General features: G+C 41.2%; 1 protein-coding gene across 1 annotated transcript in view; it reads left to right on the forward strand.

Moving 5' to 3' along the window:
- LOC106085304 (epithelial discoidin domain-containing receptor 1) overlaps window positions 1–23,181 on the forward strand; it is a 903,344-nt gene that overhangs the window by 361,115 nt on the left and 519,048 nt on the right. The window contains exons 8-10 of the mRNA XM_059364462.1: window positions 15,898–16,035; window positions 16,205–16,434; window positions 22,600–22,747. Of these exons, the coding sequence (XP_059220445.1) occupies window positions 15,898–16,035; window positions 16,205–16,434; window positions 22,600–22,747 (516 nt within the window). The remainder of the gene's footprint in view (window positions 1–15,897; window positions 16,036–16,204; window positions 16,435–22,599; window positions 22,748–23,181) is intronic.

The raw sequence follows: 23,181 nt of genomic DNA on the forward strand, positions 1-23,181 counted from the left end.
ACAAAAGGTCCAAATTGAATAAGTATTGCGCCCTCTAGTGGCTCAAGAAGTCAAGATCCAAGATCGGTTTATATGGCAGCTATATCAAAACATGGATCGATATGGCCCATTTACAATCCCAACCGACCTTCACTAATAAGAAGTATTTGTCTAAAATTTCAAGCGGCTAGCTTTACTCCTTCGTGCTTTCGACAAACAGACGGACATGAATAGATCGACCTAAAATGTCATGACGATCAAGAATATATATACTTTATGGGGTCTTAGACGAATGTTTCGAGGAGCTACAAACAGAATGACGAAATTAATTTGAATTTGAAACAGTCTGTTACGCAGAAGATGGTATATCACTGGACCACACCTAGTAGTCTCAACTTCAACTCTGATGCTCCTATTGTTACAAACGCATCGATAGTATGGCAGACCGCATTGGAGAGAGAGAGTGGATAAGAAAGGAAGCACAATTCCAATGGTTTACCCTCTTTTATGACTTGGATCGAATAGGTTTTCCGGATGCTAACTTTCTGTGGCTTCTTGATTTCCGGAAAGAATCCGAATTTGCACATAGACTCTCCAATTTACTCTCTTTATCTTCAAGACGGCTGTTGAAAGCAGTAATAGCACATACTTATGAATCGGCCCAATCGGAAATTTCGTTGGCAATTGCTTATCCAAGCTGTCATCGCTGACGGAGAGAATTGCTTTCATTTGACCGGGATTGACCTTAATTCGGTATCATCCGATACCTTAAATTCGGTATAGTATGAGATTTTAAAGCAACTTTGAATGCAATATCTTCCCGGTCAAATGAAAGCAATTCTCTTCGTCAGCGATGACAGCTTAGATAATCAATTGCCGACGAAATGAGCCATGAGCTAAATTTCGTATTCCACTCAATAACTTGTCTCCAAGTTCGATTGTTGTCAAGAGGGTTTTCAGAAGTTTTTCTTCGGAATCGGAAAACAGCTAACCAATTTGTCCTTTATTGTGTCATACATATTCACAGCTGAAGATTGATTACGATTTCATGAACCTTTCCAAGTATGCTGATCTCAATTGATCCGACAATCATATGGAATCTCGTGGAATCTTGCCTTACGCTTGCCATTACAAATTGGAAGCCAGGTCCAATGGATAAAAGATCTTGGCATAGGTGGGAAATTGGAAATCGATTTTGAACTTCAGACCCATAAACTTATATTGGGTTGCCCAAAAAGTAATTGCGGATTTTTTAAAAGAAATTAAATGCATTTTTAATAAAACTTAGAATGAACTTTAATCAAATATAGCCTCATCTTCCTACGATCCGGATCACCCCATAGGATTTTCGCCTTGAATCGGATTGTGTCGATCCGAAAGGCTTCGAGTTAAACAAGTTTATCGACTGCAGTTCTCTGGCCTTTACTGTCACATCATCTGCTTTTTTCTTCCCCCTTTACTCCGTTATGGCCCGGCACCCAGACGTAAAGATGTTCACACTCGACGTCCTCCCGTTAGCACCACACCACCTCACGCATTGCGTGATCGCCCGGATCTCTGCCTGTAGGACCGTATTATAGTCAGACAGTCTAAAACAGATCTCAGTCCCTGGTTTCTCAATGTAGACCGCCAGGCCCACTCTGTCCCCTAGCTTTGATTCATCCGTATAACATGATCTTCCAGACGGCAATGCTAGGGTTCCATCAGTCCAAGACTTGGCCGCTGGCAGCAGGTCCTCGCACTCGCGATGGGGGAATGGATAGAAAATAGCAGCAGGTCGCACCATATCGTGCTATAAGAGTAATAATTGGGGAACGGGATGGAACTGCAGAAATTTTGGACCTAACAACAATTGAGGTCGAGAGTACAAAATGAATACCGAGGATGCAGAGATGGATGAGAGAAATGGACTAATAGAAAGCTGGTACAAATTCCAGCTGTTAGATGTTGTTACACCGATGGCTCCATAGGAGTCTAGGTTACTGTTCAAAATATGGAGGTATAGTGATTATACGAGACAGTTTGGCGATTGGTGCAATTATAACTAGGTCGGTGAAATCAAAGAACTATCTGCATTGACAAATCAAAGAACTGTCTGCAAATGTTCTGTCATAGGCAATTAAAGAAAAGTAAAGTCTGCATTGAGCGATTAACGCTTACGCTTTATGGCACAATTCGCATCATTTGAGTACCGTTGTACGGTGGAGTAAGGCAAACGAAAAAGCGGACTACCTGGTGGTAAGGGTGAGAGATATGCCGACAATAAACGTGAAAAACGTCAAACCCTTCGTGGCAACGGGAGCTGATTTTGAGAAGAAGAAAACGACACGTTGGAACAAAAAGGCTGTCGGAAGCAAAGCAAAAACCCGTTGACGTGGATATTTAATGAAAGTAAGAAGACGGTGCGTACTGCCTTCGGCTTCTAGGTTGCCCAAAAAGTAATTGTGGATTTTTCATATAGTCGGCGTTGACAAATTTTTTCACAGCTTGTGCCTCTGTAATTGCATTCTTTCTTCTGTCAGTTATCAGCTGTTACTTTTAGCTTGCTTTAGAAAAAAAGTTTAAAAAATGTATATTTGATTAAAGTTCATTCTAAGTTTTATTAAAAATGCATTTACTTTCTTTTAAAAAATCCGCAATTACTTTTTGGGCAACCCAATACATGCGACCCTAAACACGATAGGTGCACTTCAACTGTTTGGGATCAGACGTTATACCAGAGTCGAACCAACTGAGGAGCATAGAATGTAAGAGGATTAGGGAATTGGTGAAAAGCACAGAATTCTCGACATATTTTCGAGCTTCCTTCTTAGAAAATGGTAGAAAGTACAACAATTACTGGCTTGGGCTTATATCTGTAAGGAAAACCCAACAAACAACCAACCCTATAGGAAAAAATTTAAAGAAACAAACCCAAAACCAACGTGTTTTTCGATGTCTACCTTTTGATAACCTCACGTTTCTATATCCTCTATCGATTCCATATACAATTGCAAGAGAACAGCAATAATCTTGTGGAGGAGCTCCTGGCTCTGTAGTCCCACTCTATACAGTTGCTTATGCTAAAAAAAAGAGGAAAAATAAAAATGCAAAAAAAAGTAATTTAGTAACTATCATTGGACAATATTAAAACTGTTAAGTTCTTTTGTTTTCCTGGCATTGCTGCACGCCAGCTGCAACATTCGACTGCTTACAGCAATAGTGCCAGGAGCAGCTGCAGGCTACAACAAAGAAACTAAATTGCTGCAGCTCATACTGCGCTAGTAGTAGCGTAAAAATTGATTTTAGTTATTGTTCCGATAAAGCAAAGCGAAAAAAAAACACGGAATCGGCGAATACGAGAAATGAGCAGCATAACAAAAAGCACTGAAATGAATTAAAATGTACGGGAACAAACAGAGCACCTAACTGCAGCATCGTTAAAGATTTAATAGAGCAGAATAAATTCAAAGTAAAATTTTATGAAGGATTTTTCAATTTTCCGCTTTATATTTTGTGTCTGGCTGTGTGTGTGAGTGTGTGTGTGCATGTGTTTTGCATTAACCAATGCAGATGAGCTGAAAGAGAATTTTTCCCAGAAATGATTAAGGGAAAAGGAATCTTTCAGGGTTGCATTAAGCATCTTTAAATTGCTCCTTGTGGATTTATGTTTAATTGATTTTAAGAACTTTTTTATTTAGCATGCAATTGCATGAAAATGGATTATCCAATTAAGAAGAAAACTTAAGTAAAGAAAAGACATGGGAAAAATTTAATGGAAATCATTGATCGATATTTAAAAAGATGTAGCAAGTAAACAATGGCAAGGATATTGAAACCCCCAAAAATAATGGCAAAGCCAAAAAAACAAGTAACAAGTGAAAGCGTGCAAAGTTCGGCCGGGCCGAATCTTATATACCCTCCACCATGGATCGCATTTGTCGAGTTCTTTTCCCGGCATCTCTTCTTAGGCAAAAAGGATATAAGAAAACATTTGCTCTACTATTGGAGCGATATCAAGATAGGGTCCGGTTTGGACCACAATTAAATTATATGTTGGAGACCTGTGTAAAATGTCAGCCAATTCGAATAAGAATTGCTCCCTTTGGGGGCTCAAGATGTAAAATAGAGAGATCGATTTATATGGGAGCTGTATCGGGCTATAGACCGATTCAGACCATAATAAACACGTATGTTCATGGTCAAGGAGAATCCGTCGTACAAAATTTCAGGCAAATCGGATAATAATTGCGACCTCTATAAGCTCAATAAGTCAAGATCCCAGATCGGTTTATATGGCAGCTATATCAGGTTATGAACCGATATGAGCCATACTTGACATACACAGTTGTTGGATGTCATAACAAAATACTTCGTGCAAAAATTCATTCAAATCGGATAAGAATTGCGCCCTCTAGAGGCTCAAGAAATCAAGACCCAAGATCGGTTTATTTGACAGCAATATAAGGTTATAAACCGATTTGAACCATACTTGGCACAGTTGTTGGATATAATAACAAAACACGTCGTGCAAAATTTCATTCCAATCGGATAAGATTTGCGCACTCTAGAGGCTCAAGAAGTCAAGACCCAAGATCGGTTTATATGGCAGCTATATCAGGTTATGTACCGATTTAAACCATACTTGGCACAGTTGTTGGATATCATAGCAAAACACGTTGTGCAAAATTTCATTCCAATCGGATAAGAATTGCGCACTCTAGAGGCTCAAGAAGTCAAGACCCAAGATCGGTTTATATGGCAGCTATATCAGGTTATGGACCGATTTGAACCATACTTAACGCAGTTGTTGGATATCATAAGAAAACACGTCGTGCAAAATTTCATTCCAATCGGATAAGAATTGCGCACTCTAGAGGCTCAAGAAATCAAGACCCTAGATCGGTTTATATGGGAGCTATATCAGGTTATAGACCGATTTGAACCATACTTGACACAGTTGTTGGATATCACAACAAAACACGTCGTGCTAAATTTCATTCCAATCGGACAAGAATTGCGCACGCTAGCGGCTCAAGAAGTCAAGACCCAAGATCGGTTTATATGGCAGCTATATCAAAACTTGGACCGATATTGCCCATTTACAATACCAACTGACCTACACTAATAAGAAGTATTTGTGCAAAATTTCAAGCGGCTAGCTTTACTCCTTCGGAAGTTAGCGTGCTTTCGACAGACAGACAGACGGACGGACGGACATGGCTAGATCGACATGAAATGTCACGACGATCAAGAATATATGGGCTATGTAAGGGTATAACACAACTCATTGTATCAAATTCATCGGTCAAAAATGCATCTTTTATGGGTCTAAGAACTTAAATCGGGAGATCGATATATGTATATACCAGCTGTATACAAATATAGAAAGATCCAAATCATGTCGAATGTCGAAGAGCCTAATGCAGCCCAATGAGCCAAATTTCAGCGAAATCGAGTAATCAACGTGCTTTTATTGCCCCCAAGAACTTAAATTGAGCGATTGGTATATATGGAGGCTATATCCTTATATATAGCCCGATCTTGACCATACTCGGTACGAATGTCGAAGGACTTAACAAAACTTATTGTGCTAAGTTTCAGCGAAATCGGTTAATAAATCCATCTTTTATGGGCCTAAAACATTAAATCGGGAGATCGGTATATATGGCAGCTACATTTAAATCTGGACCGAACTCGGCCTTATTTGAAAGATTCAAGGAGTCTAACAGAAATCGCTTATTGTCCAAATTGGACAATAAATACGCATTTTATGCGCCGAAGACCATAAATATATAGAGATAGGTCTATATGACAGCTATTAACAAACCAGAACCGATGTGAGCCAAAATAAAGAAGGATGCCGAAGGGTTTAACAAACCTCACTGTCCCAATTTCAGCGAAATCGGCCAATAAATGTGCCTATTACAGGCCCAAAACCTTAAATCGAGAAATCGGTCTATTTGGCAGCTATATCTAAATCTGAACCGATCAGAGCCGTATTAAACAAGGATGTGGAGGGGGGCTTAGTATAACTCACTGTCCGGAAATTCAGCGAAATCAGCCAATAAATGCGCATTTTAACGCCCCAAGGTCTTAAATCGGAACATCGGTCTATATGACGCCTATACTTAAATCTGGACCGATCTTTGTCAAATCAAATAAGGATAGCGAGAAGCCTAACACATAACTCAGTGTCCCAAATTTCAGCGAAATTTAACAATAAATATGTCTTTTATGGAGATGAGGCCTTAAATCGAGAGATTGGTTTAGGTCGTATTAGAAGAAGATGTCGAGGGTCCTAACACAACTCACTGTCCCAAATTTCGGCGCAATGGAATAATAAATGTACTTTTTTTATTGGCCCAAAACCTTATATCGAGAGACCGGTCCACATGGCAGCTATATCCAAATCTGGATCGATCTAGGCCAAATTGAAAAATGTTGTCGAAAGGCCTAACACAACACACTTTTCCAAATTTCAGTAAAATCGGATAATAAATGTGGCTTTTATGGTTCCAAGGCCTTGAATCAAAAGATCGGTCTGTATGGAAGCTATATCCAACTCCCGACCGATCTGGATCAAATAAAACATGGATGTGGAGGAGCCTAGCACAACTCACTATCCCAAATTTCAGCGAAATCGGACATCTTTTACGGGCGTGGGGCCTTAAATCGAGAGATCGGTCTATAGGACAGTATTGAGAAAGAGGCCTAACAAATCTCACTGCCCCAAATTACAGCGAAATCGGATAATTAATGTGACTTTTATAGGCCCAAGACCTTGAATCAAAAGATCGATCTGTATGGAGCCTGTATCCAAATCTGAACCGATCTGGATCAAAAAAGAATATCGAAGGGTTTAAGACAACTCACTGTGCCAAATTTCAGCGAAATCTTACAATAAATGCGCCTAATATGGGCCCTAAACCTTAAATCGAGAGATCGGTCTATATGGCAGCTATATCGAAATCTAAATCGATCTGAGCCGTATTAGACAGGGATGTCGAAGGGCATAAGGCATAACAGCGAAATCGGACAATTAATGCGTGTATTATGGGCCCAAGACCTTAGATCAAGACATCGGTGTATTTGGCAGCTATATCTGTATCTGAACCGATCTGAGCCGTATTAAACAAAGATGTCGGGAGGCCTAACATAACTCACTGCCCCAAAATTCAGCGAAATCGGACAATAAATGCGCCTATTAACGACCGAAGGTCTTAAATCGGGAGATCGATCTATATGGCGGCTATAAACAAATCTGGACCGATCTAGGCCAAATTAAATAAGGATGGCGAGAAGCCTAACACATAACTCAGTGTTCAAATTTTATCGAAATTGTACAATAAATGTGTCTTTTATGGACCCAAGACCTTGAATCAAAAGATCGGTCTGTAAGGCAGCTATCAATATCCAAATTTGGACCCATTTGGGTGAAATCAAACGAGGATGTCGAGGAGCCCAGCATAACTCACTATCCCGAGCTTTAGAAAAATCGGAAAATAAATGCTCCTTTTAAGGGCCCAAGACATTCAATCGGAGATCGGCCTATGGTAGCTTTATCCAAATCTGGACCTATCTGGGCTGTTTTGAACAAGGATATTGAGGGGCCTAATACAACTCATTGCCTAGAATTTAAACGAAATCGGATAATAAATGATGCTTAAGTAGGCCTTAAACCTTATATCGGCAGATCAGTCTATGTGGGGACTACATCAAGATATAATCCGATATAGCCCATCTTCTTAAATTAACCTATTTTTAAGGACTGTAGCGTGATTTTAACAGACAGACGGACGGGCATGACTAGACCGTCTTAGATTTTTACTACGATCAAGACTTCAATGCGCATCATGTTGCACGGCAATCTCCCCTAGGTAACGACCAGCGGGGCATAGCTTTGGCAGAGCAGATTGAAAGCTCCACGTTTTGCACGGCGAATGAGGATTCCCACCCTAGGATGCCGAGGAGGTGCAGAAGCTCGCCAGACATTTCCATTGCAACTCCTGATCTTCTGAGTGACGCGATCATTTCTTTGGGATCAGACCACCTCCCCATAATACTTACCATGGACCAGCCACCCGACTTCATAACCTCTGAGCGCCGGACATTTATTAATGAGAAGAAGGCCAATTGGGCTGACTTCGGAGAGTACACCAATTGCCGCTTCAATAAACTGACACCCCCCTCGAATGTGCTAGTTGCCGAGAGGAAATTCCGAGATTAACGCAGCAGCCGCTCGTTTTATACCGGCCGGTCGAATACCCCAAGATCAATTTCCCAGCACAGTCAGTGATACTCGCGGACGAGCGTGGTCGGATTCCTTGAACGGGCCCCACTAACCCCAGAATCAGCGGGCTGAATCTGTAAATTAACAGGGCAGTCATCGAACATAAGCGAAATTTTTTGATGAAACACATGGAGCAATGTGACTTAGGAACTTAGGCAAGCTGTGGTCTTCTTTGAAGTCAATTTCGAACTCCGGTTGACGGGATGACTTGACTTAAATCACTTTTGGCGAAGTAAATGTGACTGATCCGAAAAGATGCGCCAGGTTGTTCAACCGTTTATTTATTGTGCATCCGGAGTGTGACAGGGCTAAGGGGAGAGCCATTCGTCCCGAGCCGATGTAGAGCCATCACAATTTACTGTGGGCGAAGTTACGAATGTCATCGGTGGCACCAAAAAGTCCAAAGCATTGGGCCCCGATGGAATCTCTACACTGATGCTGTAAAATCTGGATCTACCTGGAGTTGAGTACCTTACAACTGTCCTCAACCTTCCTTTGAACACTCTCATGCAGGGTGATTTTTTAGCTATTATCCTTTTGACAACACTGGTTTAAACAGCTCACGCACATTTCGTTTTTTGTTTCACTTTCAAACATCATTAGTTTGGTCTATAATATAACCATGAATCGTCATACATACGAACAACGCTAGCAAATAATTGAATTTTATTATCAAAATGCGTGCTCTCTTAAGACAGTTCAACGCGCGCTTCTTCTATTTTAAGACAAATCTCATTTTTGGCCTAATGTGTAGAAAATAAGTAGAATTGTCGATTTTGGAGTGATCAGCCAGAAGCATTGGAAGAGCTACCATTGCATGCAGAAAAGTTACAGTTTGGTGCGGTTTAAATGCTGTTGGTATCATTGGACCGTACTTCTTCTGTGAATTGCAACGTAACTGTGAATGGTGAGCGCTATCGTGAGATGATATACAACTTTTTGTTGCCCAAAATACAAGAGCTTGACGTCATGATATGTGGTTTTAAGAAGACGGTGCCACATGCTGTACACCGTGCATAACAATGAACTTATTGAGAGGCAAGTCCGATGAACATACAGGCCAGCGCGCCCTATTGACGCTTTGGAAGACAACAGTGATGCATTAATTCGTGAGATACCGATCGAAATGTTGGAGAGAGTATACCAAAATTGGACTAAGCGGATGGACCATTTGAGGCGCTGTCCCGGTCAACATTTGCATGAAATAAACATTAAATAATATGGACCGTATTATCGATTCATTTCGAATATTTAGAGGTGCTACAAACGGAATGACTAGATTAGTATACCCCCCATCCTATGGTGGTGGGTTTAATAATCACATGAGAGTATTGTACTATCATTCATCAGGCAGTGGAAACATTCATACCATTCACTATGAGTTGGTTGCTTTTGTGAGTGTTAGATGAGATTGACGCTGAACGCCCGGTGGTACACGCAAACCGGGAAGACCAAAAGCCCGATGAAAAGATCAAGTGGTGGGAGACACCTTGAAACTTGGTGTCAGAGTTTTTAGAATGAGCGCAGAAGATCGAGGCGCTTGGAACTCTATTCCACGTTCGGCTAGTGGAAGAAGTATTCTGTCATAGCCAATTAAAATAAAGAAAGTAATATGTTGTTGTACTGAAATGACGTTGATGCCCTCAATATGCAATTTTTTTTTACCCACCACCGAAGGATGGCGGTATATTCACTTTGTCACTCCGTTTGCAACATATCCATTTCCGCCATATCCATTTCTAGCCATGTCCGACCATCAATCTGTTGAACCCTCGCAACAGTCTTTAAAAATAGAAATATTGAGCTGGAACTTGGCACAGAATCTTTTTTGGTACATAAGCTGCATAAGGTCGAAGCTGGGCTAATTGTTATCCGATTTTGCTGAAATTTGGGACAGTGAGTTGTGTTAGGCCCTTCGATATCCTTCTTCAATTTGGCTCAGATCGGTCCAGATTCGGATATAGCTGCCATATAGACCGATCTCTCGATTTTAGGTCTTGGGCCTATAAAAGGCGCAATTATTTTCCGATTTTGCTGAAGTTTGCGACAGTGAGTTGTGTTAGGCTCTTCAACATCCTTCGTCAATTTGGCTCAGATCGGCCCAGATTTGGATATAGCTGCCATATAGACTGATCCTCCGATTTAGGGTCTTAGGCCCATAAAAGCCACATTTATTATCCGATTTCACCGAAATTGAAAATTGTAATTTGTGTTAGGCCCTTCGATATCCCTCTTTAATTTGGCTTAGATCGGTTCAGATTTGGATGTAGCTGCCATATAGACCGATTTCTCGATTTAAGGTTTTGGGCCCATAACAGGCGCATTTATTGTCCGATGTCGCCGAAATTTGTGACAGTGAGTAAGGTTAAGTCCCTCGATATATTTCTGTAATTTGGCCTAGATCGATCAAGATTTACATATAGCTGCCATATAGACCGATCCGCCGATTAAAGTCTTAGGCCCATCAAAGCCACATTTGTTATCCGATTTTGCTGAAATTTGGGATAGTGAGTTGTGTTAGGCCACTCGACATCTTTCTTCAATTTGGCCCAGATCGGTTAAGATTGTGATATAGTTGCCATATAGACACATCTCTCGATATAAGGTCTTGAACCCATAAAAAGCAAAATTATTATCCGCTTTTACTGAAATTTGGGACAGTGAGTTGCGTCGGTATCCTTCTTCAACTTGGCTCAGATCGATCAAGATTTACATATAGCTGCCATATAGACCGATCCGTCGATTTAGGGTCTTAGGCCCATCAAACCCAAATTTGTAATCCGATTTTGCCGAAATTTGGGACAGTGAGTTGTGTTAGGCCCTTCGACATCCCTCTTCAATTTGCCCCAGATCGGTTAAGATTTGGATATAGCTGCCATATAGACAGATCTCTCGATTTAAGGTCTTGAACCCATAAAAGGCGCATTTATTGTCCGATGTCGCCGAAATTTGGGACAGTGATTTGTGTTGGGCTCTTCGAACTTAGTGCCTTTTTACTAGCCCTGCCGAACATAACCCCTTTTTACTTGTTGAGAATGGATTTATATGCAAAAAAAACCCTTCAAGCCCTTTCCTGCATGCCACCATCTTGAGTTTTAGTATTCTTAGTATTCGTGTTTCTGGCTCGAAATTTATCGCCGTCTCAAATATCCTCTGCAGTTTCATCCTGATCTACTACCGTCACCTATTCCAAAATTTTATTCTGCCCCCCTACAGGATATTTAGCCTCACTTTTTCAAAAACACAGTAGCGCAGAGGTTAGCAAGTCCACCTCCGACACTGATCGCCTGGGTATTTGAACCTTGGCGAGAACATTAGAAGATAATATTCAGCGGTGGTTATCCCTCCTAAAGCTGGCGACATTTGTGAAGTACTGTGACATATAAAAACTTCTTTGCAAAGAAGTGTCGCACTACGGGACGTCAATCGGACTCGGCTTCAAAAGGGAGGCCCCTTATCATGGAGCTTAAACCTTGAATTGCACAGCACACATTGATATGAGAGAAGTTGGCCCCTGTTACTTCATGGAATTTCTGGAATTGAGCTCAAGACTTGAATCGAACAGCACCTATAGATATGTGAGCAGTTTGCTCCAGTTACTTAATGGAATGTTCATAGGCACATTTGGAACTTCTAGGCGAAGACAACGTATCCGTTGAACCGCGGTTCACCAAATTACCGATACAGGGGGAGAAATATACATGCCCACACTTTCCTAGAGCCAGTGGACTTTTTAAGGATTAAATCCTTATTTTGAATCAACTGCTCTCCTGTCCAAGAACTTCCTTTAGTGATTATTCGCAATTGAAATGTGTCTCTCAAGAAAGCGTGGGTCCTCATATTGACTTAACATTCTCTTACTAATGAACTGGCAAATGTAATGCATCTCAGAAATAGGTTTATACTCCTGGGTTTTTTGAAATTTAACTTTCTTCCAATCATTCACTTAAATTTTTAAGGTTAAACTAACACTTACATTCCTTTTTCACATTTCAGAGATCTTTTCTTATGCAAAATGCTTTAAAGACCTTTAGTTATTTATTTAATTTAGTCTTACTCATTAAAGTATAAGGTATATAATTGGTTGCATTTTCTTCATTGTACTTCGTTTTATTTTTTTTTTTTTTGTTTATTTTTCTTACTTCTTGTTGTCCTTGGCTTTTATTTATTATCCTTAGAATTTGCTAAAGCAATTTGCCATCAGACACCGGAACAGCAAATGGGAGTGGTCTCACACTTTCGCACTCAACCCCAAAGACATTTGTTGTGAATTCAGCATTTTTAGTAAACACAGACTGGTACACAAAAAAGGTGGACAATTTTTTGGGTGATGTTTTGTTTGCTACGAAAATCGTCTGCCATTTATTTGCACAAAAATCTTAAGAATATATGGATTAAACGAGAAAAGAGCAAAGAAAAACTAAAATCGCCTTAGGACATCTAAGGACTTGAGAGCATAAAAATCTTTACTTTAAATGCAAAGATTGGAACAACAATGGAATCCGAGCAGCAACTTTTTTAAGAAGTTTGAAGCAAAGATAAGATTATCCAAGCCGAGCCTCATATATAATAGATCCATTAAGATGGGCCAATTCTTTAATCACCAAATCTATTTTAGAATCGAAATCTTGGACGAATTCTAAGAAAATTTGCACAAGAATCAAAGAGCCAAAGTTGGCTCTAATCGGTCTAGATTTGGATATAGCTGCCATATAGACCGATCTCTCGATTTAAGGTGTTCTGCTAATAAAAGGCGCATTTGTTGTCAAATCCAAATCGGATCATATATCGATAAAGCTGCTATGGGGGGCATACAGAATGCATTTTCATTGACGAAAGGTTGTTTACGTATACACCCGAGATGGTGGGTATCCAAAGTTCGGCCCGGCCGGACTTATCGCCTTTTAACTGTTTGACTCTTGAACTACTTTTTTGAATGGCGGTCTATGTAGCACGGTGGACTATGAATCCGATCATAGGACCATTCAGGTAGGCGTCGATCCTAGTTTGGGTGATTGTTCTTTTCCTAGTGACTGGAACGTTTCGATAGAGCAGATTGATGAGTGCGTCGATAGAATGGACGGTGTGTTTCGTAGGGCGATTAGCACTTCTGTCCCCAGGGTTCAGAGGCGTGCTTGGCCTGCCCTCGAACATATCAAATTAGGCATTGTAGGACTGTTCACAGATCTGCTGATCCAGAGAGAAATACGGTACTTAGAGCGAGTATTGATAATTTGGTGGATGATGCGAGCTGGGCGGAGGTGTTGGCTGAGTATTTATTTGATGGAAGTCTCTCTGTTGGATTTTAGTGACTCCCTCACTGCGGATGGTGCTATGCTTCCGTTGGAGTCAGGGCTGTTTTGTTCGCCACTCTGATGTACGTAGTGCTCTGTCTATCAGAAACCCCAAGAAGGTCTTGGGTGTTGATGGGGTCTCCGATATCTCTCTGAGGAATATTGGTGAGGTTGTTTTTCGTTTGCTCGTCATTTCGCAGAACCATTGTCTCAATCCTGGTTATTTCCCTTCTGCGTGCAATGTCGTTTATGCCCATTCCAAAACCTAGGTTGGACCATGGTAGCTGTCAGGGATACAGGCTGACCTGTATTTTTGCCGACCATTGGGAAGCTCCTGGAGTTTTTCGTTGTAGCGAGGAAGAAGGAGTTTATTGAGGAGAAAGGCATAGGAGATTTTCAGATTGGCTTCAGTTATATGGGGTCATGTTATAGGTGGCTTCGATGGTAGGCATGGGACTTTGGCTGTGAGTCTCAATTGTGCCAAGGGCTTTAATTCTGTTTGATGCTGCGGAATCCTTTTTTGGCTCGTCCCATTTGGATTTGGTACACAGGGGTGCGGCTGGTCTTTAGTCTCCTGGAGGGATGTTCCTTTATGGTAAGGGTTGGGGAAGAGATTTGTATACAGATTCTTGTTTTGGAGGGAGTTCCCCAGGGATCACGCCTTGACCCCATATTATATAGCTTGATTACTCACGATATTCCTAGTCCCCCACCTGGGAGACTTATGCTTGCTTATGCCAATGATCTGATGGTGGCCTTTACTGGCGCTAGGGCGAATAGGTGTGAGGTGGTGTGATGCTCATGCGAGGCCATAGAGTGTAAACATGTTTGCAAATTGCAAATTTAGCCCATGAACATTCCACTAAGGAACTGGGGCAAACTTCTCACATATCAATGAATGCAGTACGATTCAAGTTTAAGCTCAATGATAAGGGACCTCCTTTTTATTGAGCGCGAACGGCGTGCCGCAGGGCGACATCTCTTTGGAGAAGTTTTACATGGCATAGTACCTCACAAATGTTGCCAGCAATAGGAGGGGAAAATCACTGATGAAAATTTTTTCTGATGGTCTCGTCAGGATTCGAACCCAGGCGTTCAGCGTTATAGGCGGACATGCTAACCACTGCGCTACGGTGTAAACATGTTTACGGACTGTGAAATTGCCATAGAAGCAATAACAACTAGGACGGTGAGGTCACGAAGAGTCTTGGAGTGTAAGAAGGAGATTAACGCCTTCTATGAGGATGGCAAAATCGGCATCGTTTGGGTGCTGGGACATAAGGGAGTAAGCGGAATGAAAGGGCGGACGATTTAGCGGTGATGGTCAGAGGATTGTCGTCAATAAACTTGGTTAACCTGAAGCCTTTCGGGTCGATGCAGTCCGAGTTAAGGGCGTGGGCGATGGCTTCTTACATATTTGAACATGATTGAAGGTCAAGGGCTCAAAAAACCTGTATCAGCAGATAAACAGCCAGATAAGTTAACACCCTGATAGACAGACGTTCAAAAGGACAGACATACAATGACACCGGCAGACAAACAACATCCAAATATAATTATTGTTATCCCAAGTTTGATTGACAGTTATATTTACCTCCTTTAACATCGCTAGCAAAAGTTTTCATGTTTTCCATATCCAATGCTTTTTTGTGTCAAACTTTCTTTAGCTAAACCCCACTTGTTAGGTGATCACTTTTTCTCAGAAATTGTTGCGAAACAAGACACAAAAAAAAAAAACTTTAAAATAAATGTGTTTTGTTGTTTAAGATTTATGAGAGAACATCTCATAACATTTCATAATATTTCATAATACTGGACCATCAGGATGAGGAATGTCCTCGAGGAGAATGAAATGTTTTCTACTTGCTGCTGTTTGCTTCTTCTTGCATTCTTCTGGCATTCTCCATGCTCTTTAAGGCACTTCAAAGTGTAAATATATGCAAAATAAATGTAAATAATCGTTAGTCCTTAGTCAGACTAAACAAAAGCAAAGTTATTGCCGAGAAAACTAAGGAAGAAAACGAATGAAGCAGCAGCGGAAGGACGAACATTGTGCCTAGATAACTTAAGGAGAACAAAATTCCTTTCAAACTGAAATGCCAATGCCGGACAGAGGGAACAAGTAAATCTGCATAAGCAATAAAAAACAAATGTTGACATTGAATATTTTAAATTTAAGACATGGAAATCATTGGACTTTCTTTTCTCTCTGACCTTGCCACAAGGCACAAGAGTATATTGAGTAGAAAATGCAGCAAATATTTTAAATGTTTAAAATTTACTTTGTAGCTAAGTTTAGTTTTTTATAAAATTTTTTACAAGGCTCTTTTTTTACCTTCCTTTAACTTACAGCACCAGTAGCCGGCAATTTCACCGATGAGGAATTTATGGGCGCCAGTGGCTCGCAGGATAACTCAGAATATCCTTTTCAAAGAGATGAGGTGGCTCGAGTTCCTTACAACAAGGATATGCATAGCATTGAGAATACAGGTGAGTAAAGGTGTTAGGAGCTAACGAAGTAATGAGTCACATGTATATCAAACATCCTTTAATGATGTTTTTTATTTAATAATCATATACACAAATTTAAAAAGAGTTTATCTGCATATATAATTTTCCCCAAAATTTAAAAACATTTCACCTTAAACTACCATTGCAGTTCTCTCACCAAAACCCATTGACCAGGAACAGGACGGCCCAAGTTTCATCGGCGTGTTAATCACTGTCCTGGCCACGATAATATTACTCTTGGTAGTTGTAATACTGGCGATAATAGCTCGCAATAAACGCGGACATGGCGGTAATGTTTTGGATGCATTCCAACACAATTTCAATCCGGATACACTTGGCGGCGCGGAAAATAAACGGCTTAATGGCAATGCAATAAAGGTAAGAAATTTCTGTATATGGTTAAAGCAAACCGAGCAGTGTGATATCAGTTGAAAAAAAACGAGAGATGAGAAATATTCATGAGAAATTTATTGGCAAAATGATGGTTATACTCGAATAAAGGCGAATAATTCAATGCAATTTCTGTCCGTCCGTCTATTATCATCACTCTACAGTCTTCAAACTTGAGATATTGAGTTGAAATTTGGCTCAGATACTTTTATTTGCCGCACGCAGGTAAAGTTCTTGAACAGGCCAAATCGGACCATGCTTGGCTACAGCTGCCATACGAGTATAGACCGATCTCCCGATTTAGGGTCTGCAACATATAAAAGCTGTATTTATCAACTGGTTTTGCAGAATTAAAACAGTGAATTGTTTTAAGCCTCTCGAAAAATATGGTTCAGATCTGAATATATATTTAGATATAGCTCTTTGTCCTTTTTTCGTCATGGGAGAGGCACATTCCGGGGTGCCTTCTCCGCAATCTTCTGGTCCATGCCGGGATTGAAAATAAGCCAGGTTCTGTTCGGTTTGGCAGAACTGCCTCCATCATCGGTGGGTGTTGGTGAGTTTAACCGGTGCATGGAGTAGGTACATATCCGATTTTGCTCTGGCCTTACATTACTACGGGAGTATATTCACGGTATACGTTGCGAACATAGACAGCAGTGGCTCACAATCGTCGTCGCCGTCGTCGGACTATCTGAACCCATCGACCTCTCCCGTGCGGCAATTTACGCAGCATCCCAGCCCCAACAGTGCCATGCTAGTGCCGGGAAGTGTACCATTTTTTATACCCACCACCGTAGGATATGGGGTATATTCAATTAGTCATACCGTTTGCAACACATCGAAATATCGACCCTACAAAGTGTATATATTTCGAATCGTAGTTAAATTCTAAGACGATGTAACGATGTCCGTGTGCCTGTCCGTCTATCCGCCCGTCTGTTGCTCCACAGCCTTCAAAAATTGAGATATTGAGCTGAAATTTTGGACAGATACGTATTTTTCAATCACGCTGGTTAAGTTCTTGAACGGGTCAACTCGGACCATATTTGGATATAACTGATGAAGGGTCTAATGCACACAAATGCAAATGCTGCCCGTCCGTCCGTCTGTCCGTCCGTCCGTCTGTCCGTCCGTCCGTCCGTCTGTCCGTCCGGCTGTCTGTCTAAAGCAGTCTAACTTTCGAAGGAGTAAAGCTATCTGATTGAAATTTTACACAATTACTTCCTATCAGTGTAGGTCGGTTGGGATTGTAAATGGGCCATATCGGTCCATGTTTTGATATAGCTGCCATATAAACCGATCTGGGATCTTGACTTCTTGAGCTACTAGAGGACCCAATTGTTATCCGATTTAGCTGAAATTTAGCATGAGGTGTTTTGTTTAAGATTTCCAACAACTGTGCCAGTTATTGTTTAAAGCGGTCCATAACCTGATATAGCTGTCATATAACCCGATCTGGGGTCTTGACCCTATGGAGGGCCCCACATCTATCCCATTTAGCTGAAATTTCACATGACGTATTTCATTATGACTTCCAACAACTGTGCCAAGTATGGTTTAAATCGGTCCATAACCTGATATAGCTGTCATATAAACCGATCTTGAATCTTCTTCACCAACTAGAGGGCGCAATTCCTATCCAATTTGGCTGAAATTTAGCATGATGTGTTTTGTTATGATTTCCAAAAACTGTGCCAAATATGGTTCGAATCAGTCCATAACCAGATATAGCTGCCATATTAACCGATCTGGGATCTTGACTTCTTGAGCCTCTAGAGGGCGTAATTATTATCCGATTTGGCTGAAATTTTGTACAACGGCTCCTCCCACCTCCAACAAATATGATCTGAATCGGTCTTTAGCCTGATACAGCTGACATATAAACCGATCTCCCTATTTTACTTCTTGAGCCCCTAAAAGGAAAAATTCTTATTCGATTTGGCTAAAATTTTACACATAGGCTTCTCCAACATTCAATTCAATTAGCACAATTGTTTTCTTTAAGCTTTTGTTTGTCTAAAAAGAGATACCGGGAAAGAACTCGAAAAATGCGATCTATAGTGGAGGGTATATAAGTTTCGGCCCGGCAGAACTTAGCACGCTTTTACTTCTTTATTACCTGATTTCGCTGAAATTTGAAACAGTGGGTTATTTTAATCCTCCCGAGATTTGACCTAAATATGGTTCAGATCGGACTATATTTAGATATAGCTGCTATATAGACCGATCTCCCGAGAAAGGGTCTGAAGCCCATAAAAGCTTTATTTTTTAACCGATTTCACTGAAATTTTAATCAGTAAGTAGTTTTACGCCCCCTCACATAGGACCCAAATATGGTTCAGATCGTACTATATTTAGATATAGCTGTCATATAGACCGATCTGCCGATAACGGGTCTGAAGCCCATAACAACTTTCTTTACTACCCGATTTCGCAGAAATTTTAAACAGTGGGTAGTTTTAGGTCTCCCGACATCCGTCCAAAATATGGTTCGAATCGGACTATATTGAGATATATTGGTTGCCCAAAAAGTAATTGCGGATTTTTCATATAGTCGGCGTTGACAAATTTTTTCACAGCTTGTGACTCTGTAATTGCATTCTTTCTTCTGTCAATTATTAGCTGTTATTTTTAGCTTGCTTTAGAAAAGAAGTGTAAAACAAGTATATTTGATTAAAGTTCATTCTAAGTTTTATTAAAAATGCATTTACTTTCTTTTAAAAAATCCGCAATTACTTTTTGGGCAACCCATAGCTGTTATAAAACCGATCTCCCGATAAAGGGTCTGAAGCGAATAAAGTCAGATTTCTCTAAAATGTGAAACAGTAGTACTTTCACCACCCGCTATCCGACCCAAATATGGTAAAGATCGGGCTGCATTTAGATATAGCTGTCATATAGACCGATGTGTCGATTAAGGGTCTGAAGCTCATATAATCTTTATTTATTACCCGATTTTGTTGAAATTTGAAAATTATCCAATTTTCACCGGATTGTGACGAAAGGGGGTTTACATATGTACCCGAGGTGTTGGGTATCCAAAGTTTGGCCCGGCCGAACTCAATGCCTTTTTACAAGATCGACGAAATTGTGAATTTTATGAGTCGAAAGAAAATATTATTTGCAGCTATCCAGGGACAAAGTTGACCAACACCTGCAGCTTGCGCAGTTGTCACGGATACACGTAAGGATAGAAGGTGGGGGATTGGCCTACGTGAAACACCATTCCGTGCAGTAAAGACCTATCTCACCTGCGCCTGGCGCTTGTTGCCCATACATGAAGTGCGTGGGAATAGTAGTCAGGTCCGATATTGCTGAGATGGAGCTATGCCATGTGTATATACCGCCGGTTGGTAGCTTTGTCCCAATTAGCAGCCAGGCTTACAAGCTCAACATAAATGGCCAAAATCGTCTGGTTGTAGCAGACTTTAATATACATCACGTTTCATGAATGAGGAGACCCCCACTCGGATAAGGAGTAAATGTAGCAGCTCGCCAGACATTTCCATTGCTTCCCCTGAACTCCTGAGTGAGTTTGTATCTTTGGCATCATACCACCTCCCCATGATTCTCACCATCGACCGACCACCCGACTTCATAATCTCTGAGCGCTGAACGTTTATCAATCAAATGAAAGCCGATTGGGTCGGCTTCACAGTGTACACCAATCGCCGCTTCAGTAAACTGACACCCCCTCGTATGTGCTAGTTGCCGAGAGGAAATTTCGAGACATCATTAACGTAACAGCCGCTTGCTTTATACCAGTCGGGCGAATACCCCAAGTGCTGCCCAATTTTCCATCGAAGGCAGTGCTACGAGAGTCATGGGATTCGTTGCACGGACCTCACTAATCCCAAAATCAGCGAGCTAAATTATGAAATAAACAGGATAGTCATCGAACATAAGCGAAGTTTGTGGCTGGAGCACTTGGAGCAATATAACTTAGGTACCGGTTTAGACAAGTCTAAAGTCTTTAGACAAGTCTAAAGGTTTAGACAAGTATTGTGGTCTACTGTTAAGTCACTCTCGAACCCCGGTTGACGGGACGACAGGATCTCTGTCACTTTTGGCGACGTAACCGTGACTGATCAGAAGAGATGCGCCAGGTTGCTCAACCGATAATTTATTGTGCATCTCTAGAGTGACAGGGCTAGAGCCATTCGTCGTATCAGTGGTCTCCGAGCCGAAGAGCAGCCACCACAATTTACTGTGGACGAAGTTACGAATGTCATCCATGCCGCCAATTTATCCAATGCATTGAGCCCCGACGGATTCTCTACCCTGATGTTGAAGAATCTGGATCAACCTGGAGTTAAGTGCCCTTCGAATGTCCTTGACCTGTCTTTGAACAATCTTCTGGTACCCGATGTCCGGAAGATGAGAAGAGTGATCCTGCTACTGAAACCTGGAAAGGACCCGTGTAAGATCCGACCGATCTCCCTACTCTCACCAGTAGCTAAGATGCTTGAGGGGCTACTCCTCCGGAGCCTCGTTGGAGACTCTCCGAGCCGAAGAGCAGCCATCACAATTAACCGTGGACGAAGTTACGAATGTCATCCGTGGCGCCAATTCATCCAAGGCCTTGGGCCCCGACGGAATCTTTACACTGATGCTGAAGAATGTGAATCAATCTGGAGTCGAGTACCTTACGACTGTCCTCAACCTGTATTTGAACACTCTTAAAGTCTGAAAGATGGGCGGAATCATCCCGCTACTAAAGCCTGGAGAGGATCCGAGTAAGAGGGAGCCGTACAGACCGTTCACCAGTAGCCAAGACGCATGAGGGACTACTCCTCCCCAGCCTCGTTGGAGAGTTTCCATTCGCCGAGCATAGATTTCGAAGACTGCATAGTACAACAACTGCTCTGCTTGCCATCAATGCTCACTTTTGCCGAAGCTTCAACCATCCCATGCCATATGATAGGACGGTCCTCGTGACACTGGAACTATAGAAAAAGCATTCGAGAAGGACATCGCCAATACGTCCCTCCAGTCAGGCCTGAAACGCCAGTCATTTGTGGCATTTAGGGATAAGAAATCGAAGAAAATAGAGTGAAACAGGGAGTTCCCCAAGGCGGGGTGATATATCTGGCACTGCTTATCCTCCAACTATTCTCCATTCCACTCCCTCCAGACGGCATATAGATCATATCATATGCGGACGATTGGACGATCATGGCATCAGACCGACCAAACATTGATGACATCTGTGATAGGTTAAACATCTACCTTTAATGAACTTGCCTCTTATTTCGCTGCAAGAAATTTGAAGATATCTTCCACCAAATATGCAGCCACATTGTTCACTACATTCACATATGAGGTGCGTAGGGAGCTGAAAGTGATGGTCGATGTAGAAATGATTCCGATTACCAAGTGTCCCAAAATACTTGGAGTCATATTTGACAGCTCTTACACATTCTCCCCACATGCCACAGCAATTTGCGATAAAGTCAAAAGTAGAAATAACGTCCTAAAGTCACTGACAGATAGGACTTGGGGTGCGGACCGACAAACCGACATCCGACCCAAATATGGTTCAGATCGGACGATATTTAGATATAGCTGCAATATATAGAGCGATCTGCCGATTTAGGGTCTTAAACCTATAGCTGCCATATAGACCGATCTTACGATTTAAAGTTTCAGGCCCGTAAACAGATCATTTGTTATCCGATTGGCTGAAATTTGGGCCAGTGAGTTGTGTGAGGTCATCCGATAGCCTTGTTTTATTTGACCTAGATCGGTCCACATTTGCATAGCTGTCGTATATACCGATTTAAGGTCTTGTGCTCATAAAAGTCCGATTTCGTTGAAAATTGTTATAGTCTCCTCGACATTCCTGTACAATACGGCCCGGATCGGTCCAGATTTGGATATAGGTGCCATATATACCGATGGGTTTATAAATGATGCAGTTTTCACCGTATTGTGACGAAAGGTGATCAATATGCATATATCCGAGGTTGTGGGTATCCAAAGTTCGGCCCGGCCGAATTTAATGCCTTTTTACTTGTTTAATGTAAAACTTGCATTTTTTTTCTCCCCAAAAACATTAATTCTCTTGATTTTTGAAAAGCATTTGGCAAAATTTAAATTTTCGTAATTTTCTTTATTAAACTTTCCAACGAAATGTTTCTTCTATTGTAGGCTGTTACCATGGAGCCCGACACTGAGTCCATTGACAAGAGCAGCCTGTACCATGAACCATTCAATGTCAACAACATGTACACAAGCGCCGCAAGTGCTTGTTCTATAAATGACCTACAGCGACATCACATTGCTCCAGACTATACAGGTATGTGCTGCAAACATCAGATTATCTTAAAGCATATCAAAGAAATGTCCAATGAAGGCAATTTAAACTACATATGAGTATAAATAAATTAAAATGCCATATGAGAAAGGCCAGATAGGTAGAGTATTGTCATTCGATTGCAATGACATTAAATGTAAGAAAATTATATTAGACGCCAAATACTATTTCTCCCAATAAGAACGTGAGAAAAAACCATTAACCAATAATAGCGTGCTTAGTTTGGCGGGGCCGAATCTCCTATATTCTCCACCATCGATCGCATTTGTTATGTTCTTTACCAGGTATTTTTTTATAGGCAAACAAAGGATAAAGGATAAGAACTGCTATGCTATTGAAGTTTTTTCAGGTTATGAACCGGTTCGGGCCATACTTGGCGTGGATGTTGGAACCTTAATTAGAACTCACTGCGCAAA

The sequence above is a fragment of the Stomoxys calcitrans genome, chromosome 3 (assembly GCF_963082655.1).
Source record: "Stomoxys calcitrans chromosome 3, idStoCalc2.1, whole genome shotgun sequence".
Classification (NCBI taxonomy): domain Eukaryota; kingdom Metazoa; phylum Arthropoda; class Insecta; order Diptera; family Muscidae; genus Stomoxys; species Stomoxys calcitrans.